General features: G+C 42.0%; 1 protein-coding gene across 4 annotated transcripts; it reads right to left on the bottom strand.

Moving 5' to 3' along the window:
- Positions 1–522: 522 nt before the first annotated feature.
- Positions 523–20,408, bottom strand: LOC124002640 (puromycin-sensitive aminopeptidase-like). Of its 4 annotated transcripts, none has more exons than XM_046310219.1 (23): positions 20,034–20,408; positions 16,980–17,070; positions 16,714–16,791; positions 16,389–16,510; positions 15,834–15,941; positions 15,313–15,513; positions 15,034–15,130; positions 14,891–14,924; positions 14,540–14,654; positions 14,193–14,357; positions 13,962–14,066; positions 13,728–13,788; positions 13,489–13,598; positions 13,296–13,359; positions 13,010–13,149; positions 11,750–11,884; positions 7,503–7,743; positions 6,926–7,068; positions 6,441–6,497; positions 5,913–6,020; positions 5,418–5,573; positions 2,932–2,979; positions 523–2,824 (listed from the first exon to the last, which is right to left on the bottom strand). In XM_046310219.1, exons 1-23 carry the CDS (start codon positions 20,325–20,327, stop codon positions 2,678–2,680), a joined length of 2,820 nt encoding a protein of 939 aa, XP_046166175.1. In that variant the 5' UTR covers positions 20,328–20,408; the 3' UTR covers positions 523–2,677. The 4 variants fall into 4 exon arrangements, with proteins under 4 accessions (XP_046166175.1, XP_046166177.1, XP_046166176.1 ...); XM_046310221.1 differs by having other exon boundaries at positions 7,524–7,743; XM_046310220.1 differs by having other exon boundaries at positions 16,986–17,070.
- Positions 20,409–21,109: the final 701 nt, after the last annotated feature.

The following is a 21,109-nucleotide window of genomic DNA, read 5'->3' as shown; positions in this document are numbered from 1 at the left end:
AACACTGGGCCTATATTAATCACGTCATCCTAAAAATGTACATTTGATATGGGAACTTCTATATACATAGACAATTGTGATCTTCACCAGTTCTCTAAATTATTTACAGTAACCTGATCTATTTATGGTCAAGTTCATACCCACACCCCTCAGTAACTTGGTTGTAAACTTCACACAGCAGTAATGCAGTTGCTAGGGGAGCTCTGAACCCCAAACACCATTTTAGTAGCCTACAAAGAGATACAAAAAACGTTTACTACACATTGGTCGAATGATGTCAGCATTATTTCTTTGTAGAAAATGTTAACACATTACATCAATGCATGAAGTGCAGTTAGACCAGCGGTCCCCAACCCCGTTATATACAGCTGTCAAGATCAGGTTTCTAGTATTACAGTTTCCAAGCACTGTGCGTTGGATTATAGAAAGGGGTAAAAAAAAAAAAAAATGGATTTGAAGACTCATTAGCATATCAATGCATCATCCGATCAAGGTACTGTAAACCAAGGTGAAAAGACAATCTCTCATAGTGAAGGATATTACCACGTTACTTTATTGTACTGCATCTTCATTTCAGTTTTGGCAACACCAGCGTTACAGCCGTTCTGCCAAAAACGTTTTTTTTTTCTCGGAAGCAATGTGACATTCAAAACGAAGTTTGACCAATGAGATGATGAAAAACGGAGTCCTTTTTCCCCCACCCACTACCCCAAATCGTTGGACTGCAGCGTAATACTGCAATGAAAACATAACTGCATGTAAATCTCAGATATACCAACATCCCCCACCGCAAGTTTACACCTTGTGAAACAAAATGTAAAGACTGATTTTACTTCCCACCATCTACACATCATACCCATCTTCTTTATTCTCATTTAGGTCAACTTTAATTATGTACATCGTCCATTTCTATTGCAGTTTTTCCTAGAACCATTTGTAATCTATTTATGATCATGTTTTTGCTTATTAGGATCATACAAAAAAATATTAAATTGTATTAAGAATTGTTAAATTACATATCAACTGGTTTCCAGGCATGCACACTCACACCTCAATCATAAATAAACTCTACTAGTTTGACATTGAAGTCTTTTTCTTCTTTTTTACTTTAATGAACACCAACTGTATTTTTAAACAAAAGCACAACAAAATGTTCCAGGGAAAGAGGGACAATTATTTTGATGATCTTCTCTGGTAAATGTTTTCTAAGCCACATCAAATTCTATATAGATATACTCGTTCAACAAGTCTGTTTAGATCTGTTATGAAACAATATTTTTACTTTGCAGTGGAATATCACCCACTTCAGTGTAATAATTATTGCAAACCACCAATTTAAGGCTTCAGAGTTCAATAGCAGTGTTAAGTAAATCCTATCATTTCAAAGTTCAAACTGGGCCAGTACATCATTAAGTTTTTTAACTAAAGTTTCCTGGTGTTAACTGCACTAAAGGCCCAAGTAGTGTTGTTTTACTAATTCTTAAGAATAAATGAATGTTTTTCCTCAACGTTAAAATCACTGCATCTTAAAAAACAGGTTTTTGAAAACAAGATGTCATTTTGTATATAATGTGGCAGATGAAGAAACCATTTAATTATGCATGTTTGTCATTTGCCATACTATACATAATTCTGTAACTTTACAGAGGGCTGATAATACAGGCTACAGAAGGGGGGGGGGTATGTATCAAATGCCAGAGTAGGATGATGGATGGAGGGGGAAGAGGGGCAGGTAAGGTAACGATGAACATCGCTATTCAGATTTGTGGAACGTCTTTGCAAGTAAGCTTGCATTAAACAGTATACGTGTAGTACCATGCTAGCGCTGCTCACCTTTTGTCCTAACCGTTATTAGAGATGGAGATCAGTGCCATGAGTTCATTTAACTACCGCCAACAAAACATCAAACGCTATATTATCCCCATTCTGCCCAGCTGTGCTCTCACCCAATCACAACACCTGTTGGGTATAAACCAGCAACTGCGAAATGCCGATGGCAGGAAAAAAAAGAAAATAATTTGTTTGTACAGAAAACAAACAAAGTGAACAGCAACACAGGATATATCATATAATTCATGCTTTTTTTTCTCCACAGAGTAGGAGCAGGTGATGAGAAAAATAAATTCACAGTTTTCAAACTACGATGCAAGGCTGTGTGTGTATGCAAGTGTTCATGTTTTGCGTGTCGTAACTGTATGGGAGTGTGAGTATGCACTCAGACTTGGTGTGCATCTCAAATGGAACCCTATAAAGTGCACTAACCATGGCTTATTTGGCTCAAGTCAAAAATAGTGCACCAACGTAGAGAATGGAGTACCATTTGGGATGCACCCTGGGATAGCCATTTCGCAAATCATATCTGGGAGTGTTAAACCCCACTAACCTAACTCATGTATCATCTTCCGATGGGCAGAATGGGGGTAACTACATTCCTTGTCAGACAAATGAATTTGCTTTGTTATTTATGTATAATAGTCTTCTTTTTCAACGCTTGGTTAAATTCTTGGCTTGTTTGTTGACGTCATCGTCGTTTGTATTTTTTCTTTTAGAGAAATGAAGCCTGCTTTGAGTATGCTCGCTCTCCGTCCATCTATGGACTGAGAAGGGGGGGGGCCGAGGCAGCTATGATGCAGGGAGGTCCGCGCTGGAAGGGGGGGGGGGGGGGGGGCTGGGTTGTTCAGACCGGGGGAGCTTTGCGCTTCAGTAGATACTGGTGAATGTCGTCGGCGTCGCGCTTGAGCCAGGCGGCATTCAGGAGAATGTTCTCGCAGCACTGTTGCACCGTGCGCTCAGCCGCCGGCGCTTGGTGGCTCTCGAAGAAACTCTGGAAGACAAAATGGCCGCGTTTAGAATTAGAACTACAGAAGTTATTTAACCATTTTATAGAGCGAAACCACTATATTAAAAGACATATAAACCAATGATGCTCACCTTCACTTCAGCAGCCATTTTGTCAATGGCGAATCCATCCACAGAGAGCTGTGAAGAGGGGTGAAAATACAAGTGAGTTGGCTTAGGTCATTGGGCCAAAGGCAAAAGCTACCAGTCTTCCATAATACATTCCTCTTATAATATATACAGAGCATTCAGAAAGTATTTAGACCGCTTGACTTTTCCACATTTGTTACGTTACAGCCTTATTCTAAAATGTATTAAATGTCCCCCCCTCAATCTATACACAATACCCCATAATGACAAAGCAAAAACAAGTTTAAAAATATTTGCAGATTTAAAAATGAAAAACAGAAATATCACATTTACATACATGTTCATACCCTTTACTCAGTACTTGGTTAAAAGCACCTTTGGCAGCGATTACATCCTCAAGTATGACACTATAAGCTTGGCACACCTGTATTTTGGCACACCTGTATTCTCCCACTCCTCTCTGCAGATCCTCTTAAGCTCTGTCAGGTTGGATGGGGAGCGTTACTGGTACCAGGTTTCCTCCAGACGTGAAGATTGGCATTCAGGCCAAATAGTTCAATCTTGGTTTCATCAGACCCAAGAGTCTTGTTTCTCATGGTCGGAGAGTCCTAGGTGCCTTTTGGCAAACTCCAAGCGGCCCGTCACGTAGCTTTTACAGAGGAGTGGCTTCCGTCTGGCCACTACCACAAAGGCCTGATTGGTGGAGGGCTGCAGAGATGGTTGTCCTTCCCCAGATCTGTGCCACGACAATCCTGTCACTGAGCTCCTTGGACAATTCCTTCGACCTCATGGCTTGGTTTTTGCTCTGATATACAGTTGAAGTCAGACATTTACATACACTTAGGTTGGAGTCATTCAAACTCGTTTTTTCAACCATTCCACAAATTTCTTGTTAACTTAAAGCACTCATCCCGTTAGTGGGATCATTTTAGTCAACATACGCTGAATTGCTGCCCCCTACACTCAAGAGGTTAACAAGAAACCTCCACAAGTCTGGTTCATTCTTGGGAGCAATTTCCAAACACCTGAAGGTACCACATTCATCTGTACAAACAATAGTAGGCAAGTATAAACATCATGGGACCACGCAGCTGTCATATCACTCAGGAAGGAGACACGTTCTGTCTCCAAGAGATGAACGTACTTGTGTGCGAAAAGTGCAAATCAATCCCAGAAGAGCAGCAAAGGACCTTGTGAAGATGCTGGAGGAAACCGGTACTAATGTATTTATATCCACAGTAAAACGAGTCCTACCGACATAACCTGAAAGGCCGCTCAGAAAGGAAGCCGCCACTGCTCCAAAACCGCCATAAAAAAAGCCAGACTACGGTTTGCAACTGCACATGGGGACAAACATCGTACTTTTTGGAGAAATGTCCCCTGGTCTGATGAAACAAAAATAGAACTGTTTGGTCATAATGACCATCGTTATGTTTGGTGGAAAAGGGGGGATGCTTGCAAGCTGAAGAACACCATCCCAACCGCGAAGCACGGTGGTGGCAGGATCATGTTGTTTTCACAAAATAGATGGCGTCATGAGGAATGGACAATGACCACAAGCATACTTCCAATGTGGCAAAATGGCTTAAGGACAACAAAGTCAAGGTATTAGAGTGGCCATCACAAAGCCCTGACCTCAATCCCATAGAAAGTTTGTGGGCAGAACTGAAGTGTGTGTGAGCAAGGAGGCCTACAAACCTGACTCAGTTACACCAGCTCTGTCAGGAGGAATTGGCCAAAATTCATCCAATTTATTGTGGGAAGCTTGTGGAAGGCTACCCGAAACGTTTGACCCAAGTTAAACCATTTAATGACAATGCTACCAAATACTATTTGAGTGTATGGAAACTTTTGACCCACTGGGAATATGATGAAAGAAATAAAAACTGAAATAAATCACTCTACTATTATTCTGATATTTCACATTCTTAAAATGTAGAGGTGATCCTAACTGACCTAATACAGGGCATTTTTACTAGGATTAAAATGTCAGGAATTGTGAAAAACTGGTTATGGTATATATAAACTTCAGTCTTCAACTGTTCACTGTCAACTGAATGACCTTCTATAGACAGGTGTGTGCCTTTCCAAATCATGTCCAATCAATTGAATTTACCACAAGTGTACTCCAATCAAGTTGTAGAAACATCAAGGACGATCAATAGAAACAGGATGCACCTGAGCTCAATTTCTAGTCTCATAGAAAAGGGTCTGAATACTTATGTAAATAAGGTATTTCTGTTTGTTGTTCTTAATAACATTTGCTTTGTCATTATAGGATAGTGTGTACATTGCTGAGGAATTGGTTTTATTTCATCCATTTTAGAATAAGGCTATAACGTAACAAAATATGTTAAAAGTCAAGGGGTCTGAATACTCTCGAAATGCACTGTATACACAGTGCCCTCTGAGGAGCTGAGGAAAATATGAGAATAAGAACAGTTAAACAATGCTTTGGAGAAAAATTGCTTAATGAACGGAGCCTTTACCTTGATGAGCCGTGATATGAGGAAGCCGCCCTGGTAGCGGTTGTGAAGCTCCTCCCAGTTGTCTTTGACAAACTTCCAGGCGGCTTTCCTTCCATGCTTACTGCTTCCGGCCACGCCCCCGATTACTGACACCGTGTCCTGAGGACGCACATCCTCCTGGGTAGGGGAGACAGAGGGGTCTGTTTTTGCCAATTTCCATTAATTCATCATGATCATCCTATAAGCAAACTCCAATGACCAAAACAACTAGGAGGCTACAATTACAAAGCTAGTTAACACCAGTGTTAACAATTGCACTGGCTATATTCAAGAAAGAATACCATAAAAGCGAGACAAAAAGGACAAGGTGTAAATAGAACACCAGGTGTAAATAGAACAAAGTGTAAATACTAATGTTTCTAGGGATTTTTGTTTTGTCATTTATATTCTCCTGACAAAATAGCAGGCACAAGTAACACACTCCAGTAGCTAGGGCAAGAATGGTTGTGCACATACCGAGAGGGCAAAGGTGAGGACTTTCTGGATGAGGTCGGGGGCAGAGATAGCTCCCAGCACTCTCTCTATGCGGTTCTTCTCCTCCTGCATGTCAGCCTGCTTGTGAAGCTGAAGAGGATGGGAGAGATTAGACCGCAATAATGTGAGAGAAAAATATATACATATTATACCTTTGTGACATTTATGTGACAAATCAAATTATATCAATTGACTGTGATTAAATCTTTATCTGTCAGATTATTGGTGAGGCTTTAACGAGAGTCTAGGACATGGAACGAGCTGGTAATCCTGTTCATCTGACTGAGGAAATGTAATTGAAATCGTTCATGTTGCAATATATGACTCATGATATTGAGGAAGCTGATCTCCAACCAGCTGTCCTGGCTGGGGTGTATTGTCTCAGAACCAAATGAGCAGAAACAGGGAGGGACTAATCTGAATTTATCCAATAAGAAATGCTTGGTTTCGTCGCAAAACATTTTGCTATGGTGTGAACTAGTGAACAAACCATTAGCTAGTGTGACTTACCTTCAGCATTGTGTCCAACGTGGCACTGTCGCCATGCTTCAGCACTGTTAAGTACACCTGGAGAGAAACAAAGACCATACACATGGGCATTCAATATGGTTTCATCACTTGATTTTACAAGCTTTTTATGTCTTGGTACTAAATAACTATCATTAGCACTTAAATTATCTACAAATGAGAAGTCACTGTTTGAAAGTAGAATCAATAACATGACTACAGGCCAATTGTTGAAATGTTGAACACAATTGATTGAAATTAATGGACAGGTGAAAGCAGTACTGAAGAAGCGTCACCTAGCCAACCAGAGGCCTAGGTGGAGACGTTATCAAATTGCTGACCAATCAAATCCTTTAAACATTTACGAAAGTCATCAAGAGCCTAGGGTTAGAGGGCAAAGGTTAGTTTGGAATGGGGCCTTTGTTTACGTAACACGTGTGTTTCTATGAATAAGTGCATGTGTGTGGCGGGGGGGCAGAACAGCTTACTGGGCTCCTGAGGTCTGCAGAGAGGATCTGCTTGCCTTCCACATGGTCTTTGAATCTCCGCCGGGCCTCCTCCAGCGTGGGCTTGTGTCCCGCCTTCCCCAGCTTCCCCAGAACCAGGCCCCTCAGCAGGGCATCCAGGTGACCTGGGGGGGGGGAGAAATAGAAGAACCGGAGGCCAGAGAACAGAAGGTGAAAGGACAAAAAGCGCCAGTCGGTCTCAAACATGTTAAAAACAAGCGCTTTGATACACTGAACTTCATCCAAAAGGACATAATTTATCTACTGCTAGGCAATCCAGGAGCCAGTAAATCCATACGTCACCAACTCTGGGCTGATACCCCTACTACAGAAAACACTTGCCTAATTCCAAACCTAACCCCTAGGCACTTGAGCAGATCTGAAAGAATCGTATAGGTGTCAGCAATGTAACAGAAAATAAATCACACCAGTGCAACATAGATTGATTACCATCTCTCTTACACCTATCCAACACATTCAGAGTGACATCAAGTGACTTGGGGCTTAAGGCTGAGGATCGACTCCGGAATGACTTGGCAGCTCAGTTCTTAGCTCTTACCACCGGCCCCAGGGGGCTCACCTTCGCCCTGCTTGCATTCCCAGCCCAGCTTGAGGCCGATGGGAGTGAACAGGTCCCGGATGAACTCCTGGATCTCCTCGTGGAAGTCGGTGTGGGAGAGCAGGGAGGAGAGCACGCCCAGGTTGCAGCTCAGGTCGCTCCACACCGTGTAGTTGGGCTCGTTGACAAAGGCCTCCATCAGCTTCAGCACCTCCACCGTGCTGATCATCCCAGCGCGCGACTGTTGAAGATGATTAATAGGATGAACATGGGGGACAAGAGAAGGAATGGGGGGATGGAGGTAGAAGGAGAATAGAAGAGGAAAATGAAGGAGCGGTAAGAGGAATAGAAGAGAAGGAATATGAAGAATGAGGGGAAGAGGTAAAAGGAATAGAAGAAGTAAGAGCAGGGGAAAAGTTAGTAAGAGTCACAGTATTGTGATGTTATGTACAGTTTTTGTAATTGAGCCCTGAATGGATGGGACAAAGCTTTTGAGGAATAGGATAAAGCAGAAAAACAAGTTGATTAGATTACACATTGTTTATCTAACGTCTACAGTAAACATCTTCATAAGAGGCTTTGGTGAGAAAAAGGCCAAAGAATCAATGCTTAACAATTCACATGACATATCTTAGTCGACGAGCTTAATTCTCATGGGTACTGAGGGAGAAAGGATCATAAGTTACGTTTACATTGCCACAAAACACACAACAATAACATGTACAGGTATCTGCCAAAATAATGTAAACACGAGTAAATGAGGGATACAAAGTATATCGAAAGCAGGTGCTTCCACACAGTAGTGATGTGAGGGTTGACTCAGAAGCCGCAGACCCAGCGGGTTGTTCCGGGGGGCGGGTTTAGGCTCATTAAATATTATATAGATGTAGGGCAGGTTGAATAAAGAGAAAATACATACATTTTTAATTTATACATCTATAGGCTACATTGAGGTTTTTCTTTCATTATATTTAGGCCATCTGGCATTTGTATGTAAGCCTATAAGCTTTTGGGCCGAACTGTACACGCACCAAATAGCCTACATGCCAATCACCAAATACTTTTGGAAACAGACAGAAAAAGTGAATGTCGATCCACTGAGGGAAAAAAGGAAAATATTGGAGTTTAAATAAGAGAAATGCTGCAAAATGGAGGTGAAAATAAAGAAAAGGGAAGCCCAGAAAAGTAATGTTTGGGGCACTATACATATTCGACAGTCAACACAGGGAACTTTAGCCTATTGTTCAGGTGAATTAAATGGAAACTGAAATGTGGACACTGACGACTGTAGGTCTATAACCTCTCACGTAGACTTAATATTAACTCCTGCAGAATTAAGCATTTCTTGCAACACCAAATGTACATTTTGAAATATGTGGAGAAATATGTTTTCTTTCAGCATCTTGAGAGAATGCGATTGCAGTTAGGGTAACATCTGTAGATGTGCTCTCATAAATCAGCATCATAAAAGCTGATCATATTTCCTACCACGTAAAATATGCATCCAAGCCGAACTGAAAACTTATCAGATACATGTTGGGTCGTTTTCATAGCTTTCTACTTCCTTTACAACCGGTCACAACGACAGAGAGCTTGGGTGCCATGTGCAAAAAGATGATTGAGATAACTGGCTTTAAAGTTCCAAACCTTCATTGGTTTGAATGGTGTTCATTTTTTATCTTGTATTCTTCTGAACTTATCAACATGAATTGGGGTATTTAGAGTACTATATAGGTAGAGACCATTGAACAAAACAAGTCAATAACTAGATTTTGACAAAAATGTAGATAGAACCTTATTAGGGCTGAACCCATTTAGCCGACATGGTCGATAGTTCGGTCGATAGGCTGTGGATTGATCGACCAAGATTTTTTGTACTCGAGCAGTCCCACACAAACACATTTTTTAAATGGCACATGAGAAACCGGTCTGATTCACGCCTCCGAGTGGACTAATCCATTGTGGATGGCACACTAGTACATTTACCTTGAATTCCCATCATTTCTAATCTACAATGTTGGCTAGTTATTTCTGTTAATGCATTCAATATATTATTATTACAGTCTTAACGTTCTCATTCTAGGAGTGGGTATGTTTGCAGAGCGCACAACGTAGGCTACACTTCAGAAAAAAGTTTTGGTATATTTCATTCCATTTACAAGTTGTCAATTTATTCATTGTCCTTTGTTTGAAGCGCTACTGTCAATTTTGAGTAAGGACACGCACCTGATTATGCATAGAAGTAGGACTAGGACTAACTGTATCCTTATAAGTGATCTGATACCATTTCTGATTGTCTTAACTCACCATTCCTGTGGAGCTTCTCAAAGTAATTTCTTTGCCTCAAACAGCAAGTAAACAATATTTTCCTTAACGTAACTATTTGAACAATCTTTCCAGCTCTCTCCCTTTCGATTATCCTACCACTCATCATGAAAGGGGAAAGAAAGTAAAGCTTAGATCCAGTGGAAACGTCATAAAATATGCCTTCCTGATTACTTCTTAGCCCTTGCGCAAATAGCCTACAGCTGTGTGTCTGGAGCTCACTGGTGCAGGAAACTGAGGGCCCAGAATATTTTACACAATGTTGCAAGCACCAGCTTCCGGCTGGACCAAGTTCATACAATGTTTCAAGTTCCTTGCAGACAGGCAAAGCCTATGTGATTTATAGGATTTAAAAAAAAAAAATTTAAATCAGGATATTTTCTACCTGCAGGTTGCAATATACATTTTTGGGCTTTATGTAGGCTGTTTTTACATATTGGCAATAGAAGTTACTTTTAGAATTCTATCATTTAGATTAAAATGTGCATATGAAAATCACAGGGACAACCTGAGGCCCAGGCTCTCGAAATAGCCTTCCAAAATGTCAGATTTAGATATATTTTTCAATCAGAAACGCATCTAAATTAGGCAAAAATAAATCCTACACCCCTGTCAAAACGTTCCGCCGTCTGACTGTAGCCTACAGTACAGCGCATTTCCTATATTTGCGGATTAGGGTCCGGCCCATGGCCTCCTTTTTTAATACATATAGTCGTGTGCAGTTGCGGATGACCCACGCACCACTACCACAGATGTGGTTCCTGAGTTAATTAAGCAATTATCAGCATAATGATTAGGGTCACGTATAAAAGTGCTGGGCAGAGAATTATTTTGGCTACCACAGCTATAGACATGTTGGCGAAAATGACATATGTACGTCGATGCTAAACAACCAATCCAACTACGCCCCCATAGGATGACAATGCCCACAGCCACAGGGAATAAGTAGTCACTGAAAGTTTTCATACTCATCAAACCAATGTAAACCAGGGCTGTCCAACCCTGTTCCTGGAGAGCTACAGTCCTGCAGGTTCACTCCAACCTTAATCTAGCCAACCTGATTCTTATAATTAGCCGGTTGATAAAATGAATCAGGTTAGTTACAACTGGGGTTGGAGCGAAAACCTACACTGTCCTGGCTAGTGGTGGCCCAAGAACAGGGTTGGGGAACCCTGACGTAAACCATATGACATGGCTGTCTGTCACCAGATCTCAAACCAATTGCACACTTACGGGAGATTCCGGAATGGCACCTGAGACAGTGTTTTCCCACGACCATGAACAAAACACCAAATGATGGAATTTCTCATGAAAGAACGGTGGTGCACCCTCTAAGAGAGTTCCAGAAACTTGCAGAAGCCATACCAAGGTGTATTGAAACTTCTGGCTAGTGGTGGCCCAACGCCCTATTAAGACGTTTGTTATTTTTTACTTAACACGTATTTTTCTTAAAACTGCATGGTTGGTTAAGGGCTTTTATGTAAGCATTTCACTGTGGCGCATGTGACAAATAAAATTGAATATGACACTTTTTGTTGGGGTTTCCTGCACAATTACAACATTGAGCGGCTAGAGTTTATTTTAGGGGAAGCTTTGACCCTGGGCTTCCTCAAATTATCTGGTTATACACAAAAGGGTGTGTTTCTTTGCTACTGTAGCGCTAGGCTAGACAGATGGGGCCTTGCTATATGGAAGAGGAAAGAAGGGTTTTGTGACAGAAAGGATGGAGAAAAAAAAGAAGTGACTTTCAAGCCATTCCCTGAATATGATTGTTACAGGAACTGACCCTTTCCCTGTCCATGACTGACTTTATATACAAGCATACAAGCACCATAATCATACATATCCAATTTATTATTGAGCTTTAGCGTCGAGCTAAAGGGCATGTTGGTGTAGTGTTGACGGTAGTCTGTGCCACTCACCAGGGAGAAGAGGTCGTTCTGCAGGCCCAGACGGTCAACAGGCAGCAGGGTGAGGTCTCTAATACCAGGCAGCAGGCCCTCCAACATGGCCGAGCTGTACTGGATCCTGTAGAAGCCTACTGTTCCTGGGTTGATCTATAGGGGGAGGAGGAGGACAGTTGAACAGCGGCCAAAGACTATATCCTTGTTGCCAATCTGTTTTCTTCCACTACTTTTGTCAGCGTCATGCCAAACCATTTGCGGTTCCAAACTTGTTAGCTAAAGCAGAAAATACATCTAACTAACAAGCAAGTGTGGAAAAAAGCCTTTATATGCTTGAGTGACACCCACCCAACAAATAAACAAAATTAGGTTCTATTCTAGCCACAAAAAGTGCAGCTTAGCATTAAGGAAGAGATACTTTCAATCCCTTTGATCAACTCCGTACATAGAGCAGTCTCTGTTCTGAATGGCACACTCATAGTTTCACTCTCCCTACCACAGCCTTGGGCAGTGGTTCCCAACCCTTTTCAGTCACTGTACTGCCAATTGAAATTCACTCTGCCCAGAGTACCCCTGAAGTATCCCCTTGTGCATTTTAGCAGTAGGCCTATGGTCTCATGAGTCTTATCAAGTACCCCTGTGGATAGGCCAAGTACCCCTAGGGGTCCTAGTTCCCCTGATTGGGAACCACTGGCCTTGTGGATCCTCTTTAGCATTGATAACTAGATAGGGACTAGCCAGGCTATGATCCCACTCAAGCAACCACTAGTCCCAATCAAGTGGTTATTCTTTAATGGTTCTCAGTTCCTCAAACTTACTTTGACATTAATGATGTCCTTTCAGTGAACAGCAATTTATATTGTCCATTCACAAATCCTGACCCTCTAGTGACCCCTTCAATATCCATCTGTGTGACCTTTTGACCCCTTTCAAAGACCTTCAAGGGTCATCGTTTCCTTAACTTCTCGTCCACCCTTTTGGTCAGGTGATTGGTTTACTGAACTCCCAATGATCTCCCACCCGTTAGTAAACACGAAACAGACTCAGAATCATGAATGTTACGGCCCATTCACAAACGTTTAGAATTCTCCAAGCAAGCAGACCTTCAAGGTCATCAGCATTCTTGTATCCATTACGCTTTTATTAGACAGATTTCTATTTCCCTAAACATGCAACTCTGTGTAAGGGTTATAGTACAGATTGTAAGGCCTCAGGGCTTGGTTTTCAACTCAATTCTATATTAGACAGCTGTAATAGGTGGAATTTTGTTGTCATCACCTTGACCCACTGGTCAGGGCTGATGTTGTTGATCGTGATGGTGGTCTCTGGGCTGTCCAGCAGCACCTTGAGCTTGGTACAGCCGGGGTCCTCCCCCGTACAGATACTGATTGGTACCATCCAGTTAGGGCAGTCCTCACCTGGTGGATGATTGACACAAGCAAGACCCAATGAGATGGAGCAAAGTAGGAACTTTGTCTCAAGTAGCTAATAAGTGACAAGTAGTGAACCAGCGATTTGTACTTGGCTTTTTTGTGTGTTGATTTATTGGAAAATATTATCTTACCATTATGTGGTCCACTGGCACAGAATTTCTTCTGAGATATCTTGAGGATGCGATCATCCCCTTGCTACAAAAACAAAAAGTATTTGATTTAATACACAAACTGCTATATCCACAACATAGAGATCTCCTCTCACAGGATATAAAACAGTAAATTCATATTGTCCAAAGACAATTTCCATTGTGGTCTATTTACCTGCTCCTGGTCCACTACGATTATAGGGAAGCCCATCTGCTTAGTCCAGGAGCTCATCACCAGGGCGATGGGTTTCCCGCTAGCCTGTTCCAGACAGTCCCATAGGTCCTCTGGGAGAGGTGGTGGGGAGAGAGTTGGTCACCAACCAATTACAACGCTCAAATAATAATCTTGTTATAATGGACCAGACATGTCCATTATAAATTCATGAGAAATTATAGGAGACTTGACAGTGTTACCTGTTGCTGCATTTCTATGTTGGAACTTCAACAGATAGGAATGCATTCCTTTCCTGAAATCCTAGAGACAGAATAAACAAATAGGTTTACAAAAGAAAAATGCCCGAGATGAAAAAATATACAAATACTTACCAGAGACACTTGGTCACACAATACCCTTTTAGCTAGTATATGAAAGAGAGCTAGACTAATTAGTGGACAGCATGGCAGTGTGCCTGGGCAGCAGCTCCTCACCTTGTCTCCTATGTAGTTGTGCAGCATACGGATCACAGACGCTCCTTTGCTGTAGGATATTGCATCAAAGATTTCATCCACCTCCGACGGGTGGCCCACGTTCACCTGCAGTCCAGGGGATCAGTCAGTTCATGCTTTCATCTGATAGAGATACCTCACGTACATTTAAATCTACTGGAAAACTTTGGTCCAGTACACACACAGAATCTTACAAATTTAAAGCATACACACCTCGATGGGATGACTGTTGTCCAGCGCATCCAGGTCCAGGGCGCGGGTGTAGTCGGCAGACACAAACTGTGTCCAGATGTCGTAGTCAGGGAAGCAGTGGTCCACACAGAGGTACTCGATCCATGATGCGAAGCCCTCGTTAAGCCACAGATGGGTCCACCATTCCTACAAGGTAAGGGGCAATCATATTGACTAAATCCAATTCAGGACAACAATGTATACCCCAATGCAATTGAAGAATGTTGTTCATATAATTTAATCTTCAATAATGTAATGTCCTTCTGTCATTGATCAGGAGACTGCTTTTAGTTTCTACATAAGCAGTAAAGAGCGCAGTGGTCGTTTACCATGGTGACCAGGTTCCCAAACCACTGGTGAGCTAGCTCGTGTCCCACCACCAGGGCCACCCACTGCCGTGAGGACGAGCAAGAATTCTTCGGGTCAATCAGCAGCGCTGTCTCCCTGGGAAACGATGTCAGACAGCGAGGTCAACTCGAAGAAAAACAAGCGCAAAAGCGATTCATTTCACACTGCCCTTAGTGGTAGCATGCATTAACACAAAAATACATTGAATATAAAATCACATACATTTCCCGCTAGTGGTAATCAAATAATCTTTTTGTGGAATAACATGACTGGCAGGCTAACTGTGCATCCTCTCATTAGTTGCAAATTTAGCAACATTACTTTAGATTTACCTGTAGGTAACAAGGCCCCAGTTTTCCATGGCACCTGGGGGGGGGGGGGGGGGGGGGCAGCACCAAGCGTGTTAGATCTTGACTATAATTCCTATTTTTCATCACAATATAATAATTGAAAGAGTCATCTGAATTGTACTTACCAGCAGCAAAGTCAGCGATCGCTATTAGATCAATTTTAGGCAGTGGGTAAGGAACATTGAAGTAGTCGTTGTAGAAAGGTAAGGTCTTTACAGCAACCTGTGAGAAACATGGATAGAAAAAACTAGATATCATTTCCATTTTACACTTGACGCCAATAGATAGTTGCTGCTAGCACAACAGTCATTCATCAATATAACAAACAGTCATAGTGATACATGACTAGTGTTTTGTACTGGTCTAACCATTATCCAAGTTTAAAAGAAGTAAAAACAACTCACCTCTAGTGCAAATTTCCCTTGTTCCGCCTTTCCGGTAGGTGTGTAGACGCGTACGGTCACGCCGTCCGACGATTGGCCTTCTACAAAGTCGTATTCGCCGATGACGAACGCTACAAGGTATGTGGACATAATGGGGGTGGTGGCGAACTTCACTTCCAAAAGGCTGCCATCTTCTGGATGTGGCTTTCGATCGATGACATTCTGTGTCATTGAGGACAAAGGCATATTAGTATGGACAGAAAATATAATCAGAAAGTCATAGGGTCCGCAATGCTTTTGAAGAATGAGCTCATAGCCTTTAACAGTCCACAGGGCAGACATCTTGGAAAAACATACTAATTCAGTTGCATTTTGAATGCCAGCAGACTTACTCTTGTAGCTAGATGGGGAGGAAATGCAGTGACCCAACAAGACCGCCTTATGTTACATAAGCCAATGTTAGCAGAGTGCAACAACAGAGTAGTGAAATGTGACTCAAGCTGTTTGGCGTCCCCAGGCAGAAGAGTTAGTGTGACACGTACCATATTTGACAAGGCTACTCGGTCCTTGGGAACTATCAGAGAGATGTCAAAGGTGGCTTTGATAGCTGGCTCGTCCCAACAGGGGAAGGCCCGGCGAGCGTCCGTGGCCTGAGGAGAGAATAGAGGAGAGGAGAAAAGACCATGGGAGGTTAAGCAAAAGAGTGGACAACACATTTCACAGCGTGTTAGGTCAGGCAAACATCCTGGAGGGTGGCAGAGGGCTGCTTTATAATAAAGCTCCTCCAATGACCTCTAGTGAAAAATGAAAATAAACAACATGCCGTATATAGCAGCTGGACATGTCATTCCCCCCCACATTATTTCTAAAGATAAGAGATGAAAGTTGAATTATGAAGAATCTCCAACAATAGTTGCTAAAACATTCAGCCTATAGCCAGGGTGTGACAGTCCTCACACATTGGGGTCAAATGGCAGTCACATTCCTTTTACACTATTTCAACATGGGTTAAACAATCAACTCTGCTGCCTAGAGAAACTGTCCTCTTTATGGTAACAGAAGTAATGCAGGACAGGAGGAGGGCCTAGTTACTGTACCTCGAACTGTGTGACAGCAGCATAGCGGATTTCTCCTGCAGGAGTTGCATATTTACTTCTGTAGAAACCTTTCATTTTGTCATTCAGCTCCCCAACAAAGTCAATCTTCAATGTACCAGATCCTGGGAAACAGGTGCAAAAAAGCCAGCATGTGTTTATTCAGCCTTTACGACAACAAGAGGTTTGTTTTTGTCAACTACAAACAAAAAGACATGGCATGGTGTCAAACACCAGGAAGAATAATTAATGGCAGAGTGTGGAGGGTTCATTAGAACCCTAAAAAGCCCTGTAGCCATTCTGGTTAACGGCGAGTCCTTCAACTTACCTTTCTGTAGAGCACTAGGGAATGACAGAGTGACTTTCTCATCCTCATTTTGATAGTTGAATCCTGTAGCGTTAATTTCTAAAGAGAAGGGAAAAAATGCAAGGCTGATATTCGCTGCCATAACACACAAAAATAATATACAAACGTGCCTAACAAGCCTGGTAAGCAGGTCTAATCAGGAAATAGAATACATTGAATATATAAAATATATAATAGTTTGTCTATATTTAAGACAACGGTGAAAAAAACTATTGACAGAATCTCACCCTCACCTTCCCCTCCCTCTGGTACAAAGGATGCTGTGATGATGTCGATGTCAGCACAGTTCATCACAATCTGATTAGTTGCCAGGTTAACCTGGAAAAACGACAGAAACACAACTACTAAGTAAAATCGGGGACTAGCAGACCCTTGTATAAATACCTGGGATGACATAAGAACGCCATATTTTAATTTGTGTAAAAAACACACATTCATTCTAGAGTCCCTCAACGATAATACTCCCTCAATATAATACTTTTAAACTAGGATCTTTTTTGTTTTTCCTGCCATAAGCAAATCCACTATAAGGGTAAATCTAATCTGTTATGTGTCAGACAGCAGCGATAGGGATCAAACAACTTACTGTAGGCCAAGCAGGCTAAACCTACAGTGGCTCAGTGTCACCGTGAAAACATTGTGGCTTGTCAGGGAGATCGGAACGGGAGCAAAAGATGGTTTGGAGAGAGGGAAAGAAAGAGACATCCTGTAGGGCTTCTGACTAGAATGCAATGTGATAGCGGTCGACATCCGACTTATTGAGGCCGGAACCCAGCAGCACACTCAGATGCAGCTTTGAGAGAGTAGGCTAGTCCCATTTATTGACGGTTGGGTGCTGCCGTAGTTTATTTTGATACTCAAATCGAGAGCTGGGAGATTGTAACCGAGAAGGCAGGGATGTAATTATAGAGCGTGCTCGGTGATGGCACGGTGCCACGTCGCTATGCGTCTCGTTGGCCATTGTGTGGTTATCTGACAACTTCTAAATCAAGTTCTGGCTTTGTCATTAACTTGGCTAATGAAATTATAGCATGTGCATGCAAATAACAACCATGCAACTGACAACACAGCCCATGTATTGCAGTTGAAATTGCCCTACTTGACAGCTATTTGTCACTTAAACGCTAAGAGTAGCCTAATCTTTCATGTAGCCTAATTTCCTTGGAAAATGCTGTTCACCAACTACGTATTACAATGTGCCATCCTCCTATGGATAGGCTACCAAACATAGATCAGTGGCACATAGATAACCATACAGTAATCTCTTAGATTTAGACAATGTGTGTGTGGAAAGTACTAAAATAGTTTAGCCCAGCAGTGTCATTGAAACACAGCCAGTGTTATGTCCACATGATGACTAGTAACTTGTGTTCCTAGCCTGTGTTCTGAGATGAAGATGGTGTATGCAAACATCCGAGGGCAATATACGCACCATATTTGGCACCAAATATGACACCCATTAGAAACTAATTAAATGAAGCAAGTCTGTAATACACATGTGGTGTAGTATTAGGGATGGGCAGTTAACATATATGTCAATAGATCGCAACAATGCCTAATTTATCATAAACATTACAGATAAATCCTAATTGCCCCACACAGACAAAGTATACAAAACATTAAGAACACCTTCCTAATATTGACTTAAACCCCCTCCTTTTGCCCTCAGAACAGGACTATTTCGTCAGGGAATGGATTCTACAAGGTGTCAAAAGAGTTCCACAGGGATGCTGACCCATGCTGACCCAATGCTTCCTACGGTTGTGTCAAGTTGGCTGGATGTCCTTTGGGTGGTGGGCTATTATTGATACACACGGGAAACGGTTGAGCATGAAAAACACAGCAGTGTTGCAGTTCAACACAAACCGGTGTGCCTGGCATATTTGGTCTTGCCTATTCACAAACTGAAAGGCACACATACACAATCCATGCCTCAAGGCTTAAAAATCCTTCTTTAACCTGTCTCCTCCCCTTCATCTTCTACACCGATTGCAGTTGATTTAACAAGTGACATCAATAAGGAATAACAGCTTTCCCCTGGTCAGTCTAGGTGAATCCAGCGGAAAATAGGCTGGAGACAATTATTTCCAAACTGCTGTTCGTTGTTGAAACACATTTTCCTACTTCAACCAATCCATTTATAATTTGTAAAAACTCATCATCATTTGGCAAGGAATGTAGTTTGTGTATCCCATCAGTTAGATACATTTTTATAGGCATTTATTTATGTAGGCCTAACAGGAGCTTGTGATGCACACTCAGCACGCCTGTGTGTAGGGAGCAGTCAGAACGCAATTGAGTGAATGAGACATTGAGGGGTAAGGGAATTTTGGGAGAGAAACGGTGTGATGTTTGGCTTGCTTTCTTTTTTGTTGTGTCCCGAAAGTCAAAAGTTGTCTTTAAGACAAAATGTTCGGGTAGCCCAGGCACATTCCACCAAATAGTTAAGTATATTTAAAAAATAATAATAATAAATGGTTAAAGAGCGACCTTTGACATCCGTATGTAGTAATTGGTTAACACCATCAACATACCAACAGGCAATTATTATGAATCATTTAGCTAAATTTATCGTGCATATCATCAAACAAGATGAGTTCTGGATGTTACACGTCACGGGTCTTGTGAATGTCTAGTGTTTTGTCATTTCATGGTCTGCTAGCAACACGCTTGCAAAATAGGTTATAACAGAGGCGGAAGCTGGGCGGTCTTCTCTAGTAGGAAGACATTTGCTAACTATGATTTAGCAAACATTAGCTTAGTAAGCAAGGTAGCACTAGCGCGCATGCTAACTGGGTGCGCTGGCATGCAACTAACGTTAGCATTTAAGCTAAATCCACATCTTTGCATTGACGTTGATCATACTATACATTAATTTCAAGTGAGATGTAGTAGTGACTATTAGCCAGTTAACGATTTGCAAAACTGACAGCGAGTTAACGTTAATGTGCCTACCTATCTAACTAACTAGTATTAACAGTTAACTAGCGAATGACGGTTCGGCTAGGTAACTAGTTACTCTGGACAGTACCATTCAGGGCAGATAAAGTGCCAATTTATTTTCAACCTAGCTAAAGTGAGCTAGGCTAGCTGTTTGCCACCACTATCATGGGCTAGTAGATAACGTTAGTTAGGAGTTTGCTAGCTAACGTTAGACGACTAGCTAGTTAGCATTTTGCCGTTCGCCATTCGAACGTTGTAAATTAGGCAAAATAGATTACACAGGGGAGTCCCCGACATGCTCAAAGTACTATACAAATTCTTTCAATTACTTCACCTACCTTCACAATCGCCTCTAGCTTGCCCTCGAAAGTGAAGTCGATGAGGTCGGGCTTCAAGCACAACCCGTAGTTGACTGGGTAGACGTCAGTGGGCAACCTTACGAAGGGCCTCCTTTCAGGCATGGTGTCTGTATTTTGTCTGGTAGCGCTAGCGAAGACGGTGCTGCTGTGTATTACTCTGAATTTGATAGTTCTGAAGTCCTGCAAAATGGGATTCGACAACAAAACTGGATCTTGGGGAATGACTCGTTTTACGAATGACAGCGAAACCCGACGGCCGAGAACCAGCAACATAAAATCCTTAGCTTGAAATGTTGCCAGCTAGAGTCCTCCCCTCTCACTTCAAATCCACCGAAACAACGTGTGTAGGAGCGCAGTATGACGAGGAAACAGCGTCATCGCGTTGAAGCGGAGGACCACTGAAACAAGGGGGTGTATTCAACATTTTTGGTTTTTAATTTGTTTGTTTGTCAATTGCTGTCACTTTTTTTTCTCCAAAAATATCAAAATATCAAATATTTGACATAAATCATAATTGATAATTATATGCTTTCTGTTTGTGGCATTCCTTATTAGTAGTAGTAGTAGATAGTAGCAGAAATAACAACAATGAATGAAATAATCTGCACTCTCTGAAAATAAGTAAGAATTTGCATCAACAACAGGTTGTTTACCTTGTTATGTTGTGAACGTTTTTATGGTTGCCTAGTAGTGAGCGTGTGTAAATCACTTATGGAAACCGCTGGTTCTGCTCACACTGCCCTACCCTGTGCTCTGACCTCTTTCTCCCCTCTCTCTCCAGATGAAATCTCGCGTCTTGTGACGGCCGGCCGCCCAACAACCTGCCCGCTTGACCCTATCCCCTCCTCTCTTCTCCAGACCATTTCCAGAGACCTTCTCCCTTACCTCACCTCACTCATCAACTCATCCCTGACCGCTGGCTATGTCCCTTCCGTCTTCAAGAGAGCGAGAGTTGCACCCCTTCTGAAAAAACCTACACTCGATCCCTCCGATGTCAACAATTACAGACCAGTATCCCTTCTTTCTTTTCTCTCCAAAACTCTTGAACGTGCCGT

Source organism: Oncorhynchus gorbuscha, linkage group LG18 (assembly GCF_021184085.1).
Source record: "Oncorhynchus gorbuscha isolate QuinsamMale2020 ecotype Even-year linkage group LG18, OgorEven_v1.0, whole genome shotgun sequence".
NCBI lineage: Eukaryota > Metazoa > Chordata > Actinopteri > Salmoniformes > Salmonidae > Oncorhynchus > Oncorhynchus gorbuscha.
Note: the sequence above shows the minus strand (reverse complement) of the source record. Positions and strands in the feature narration are given on the sequence as shown.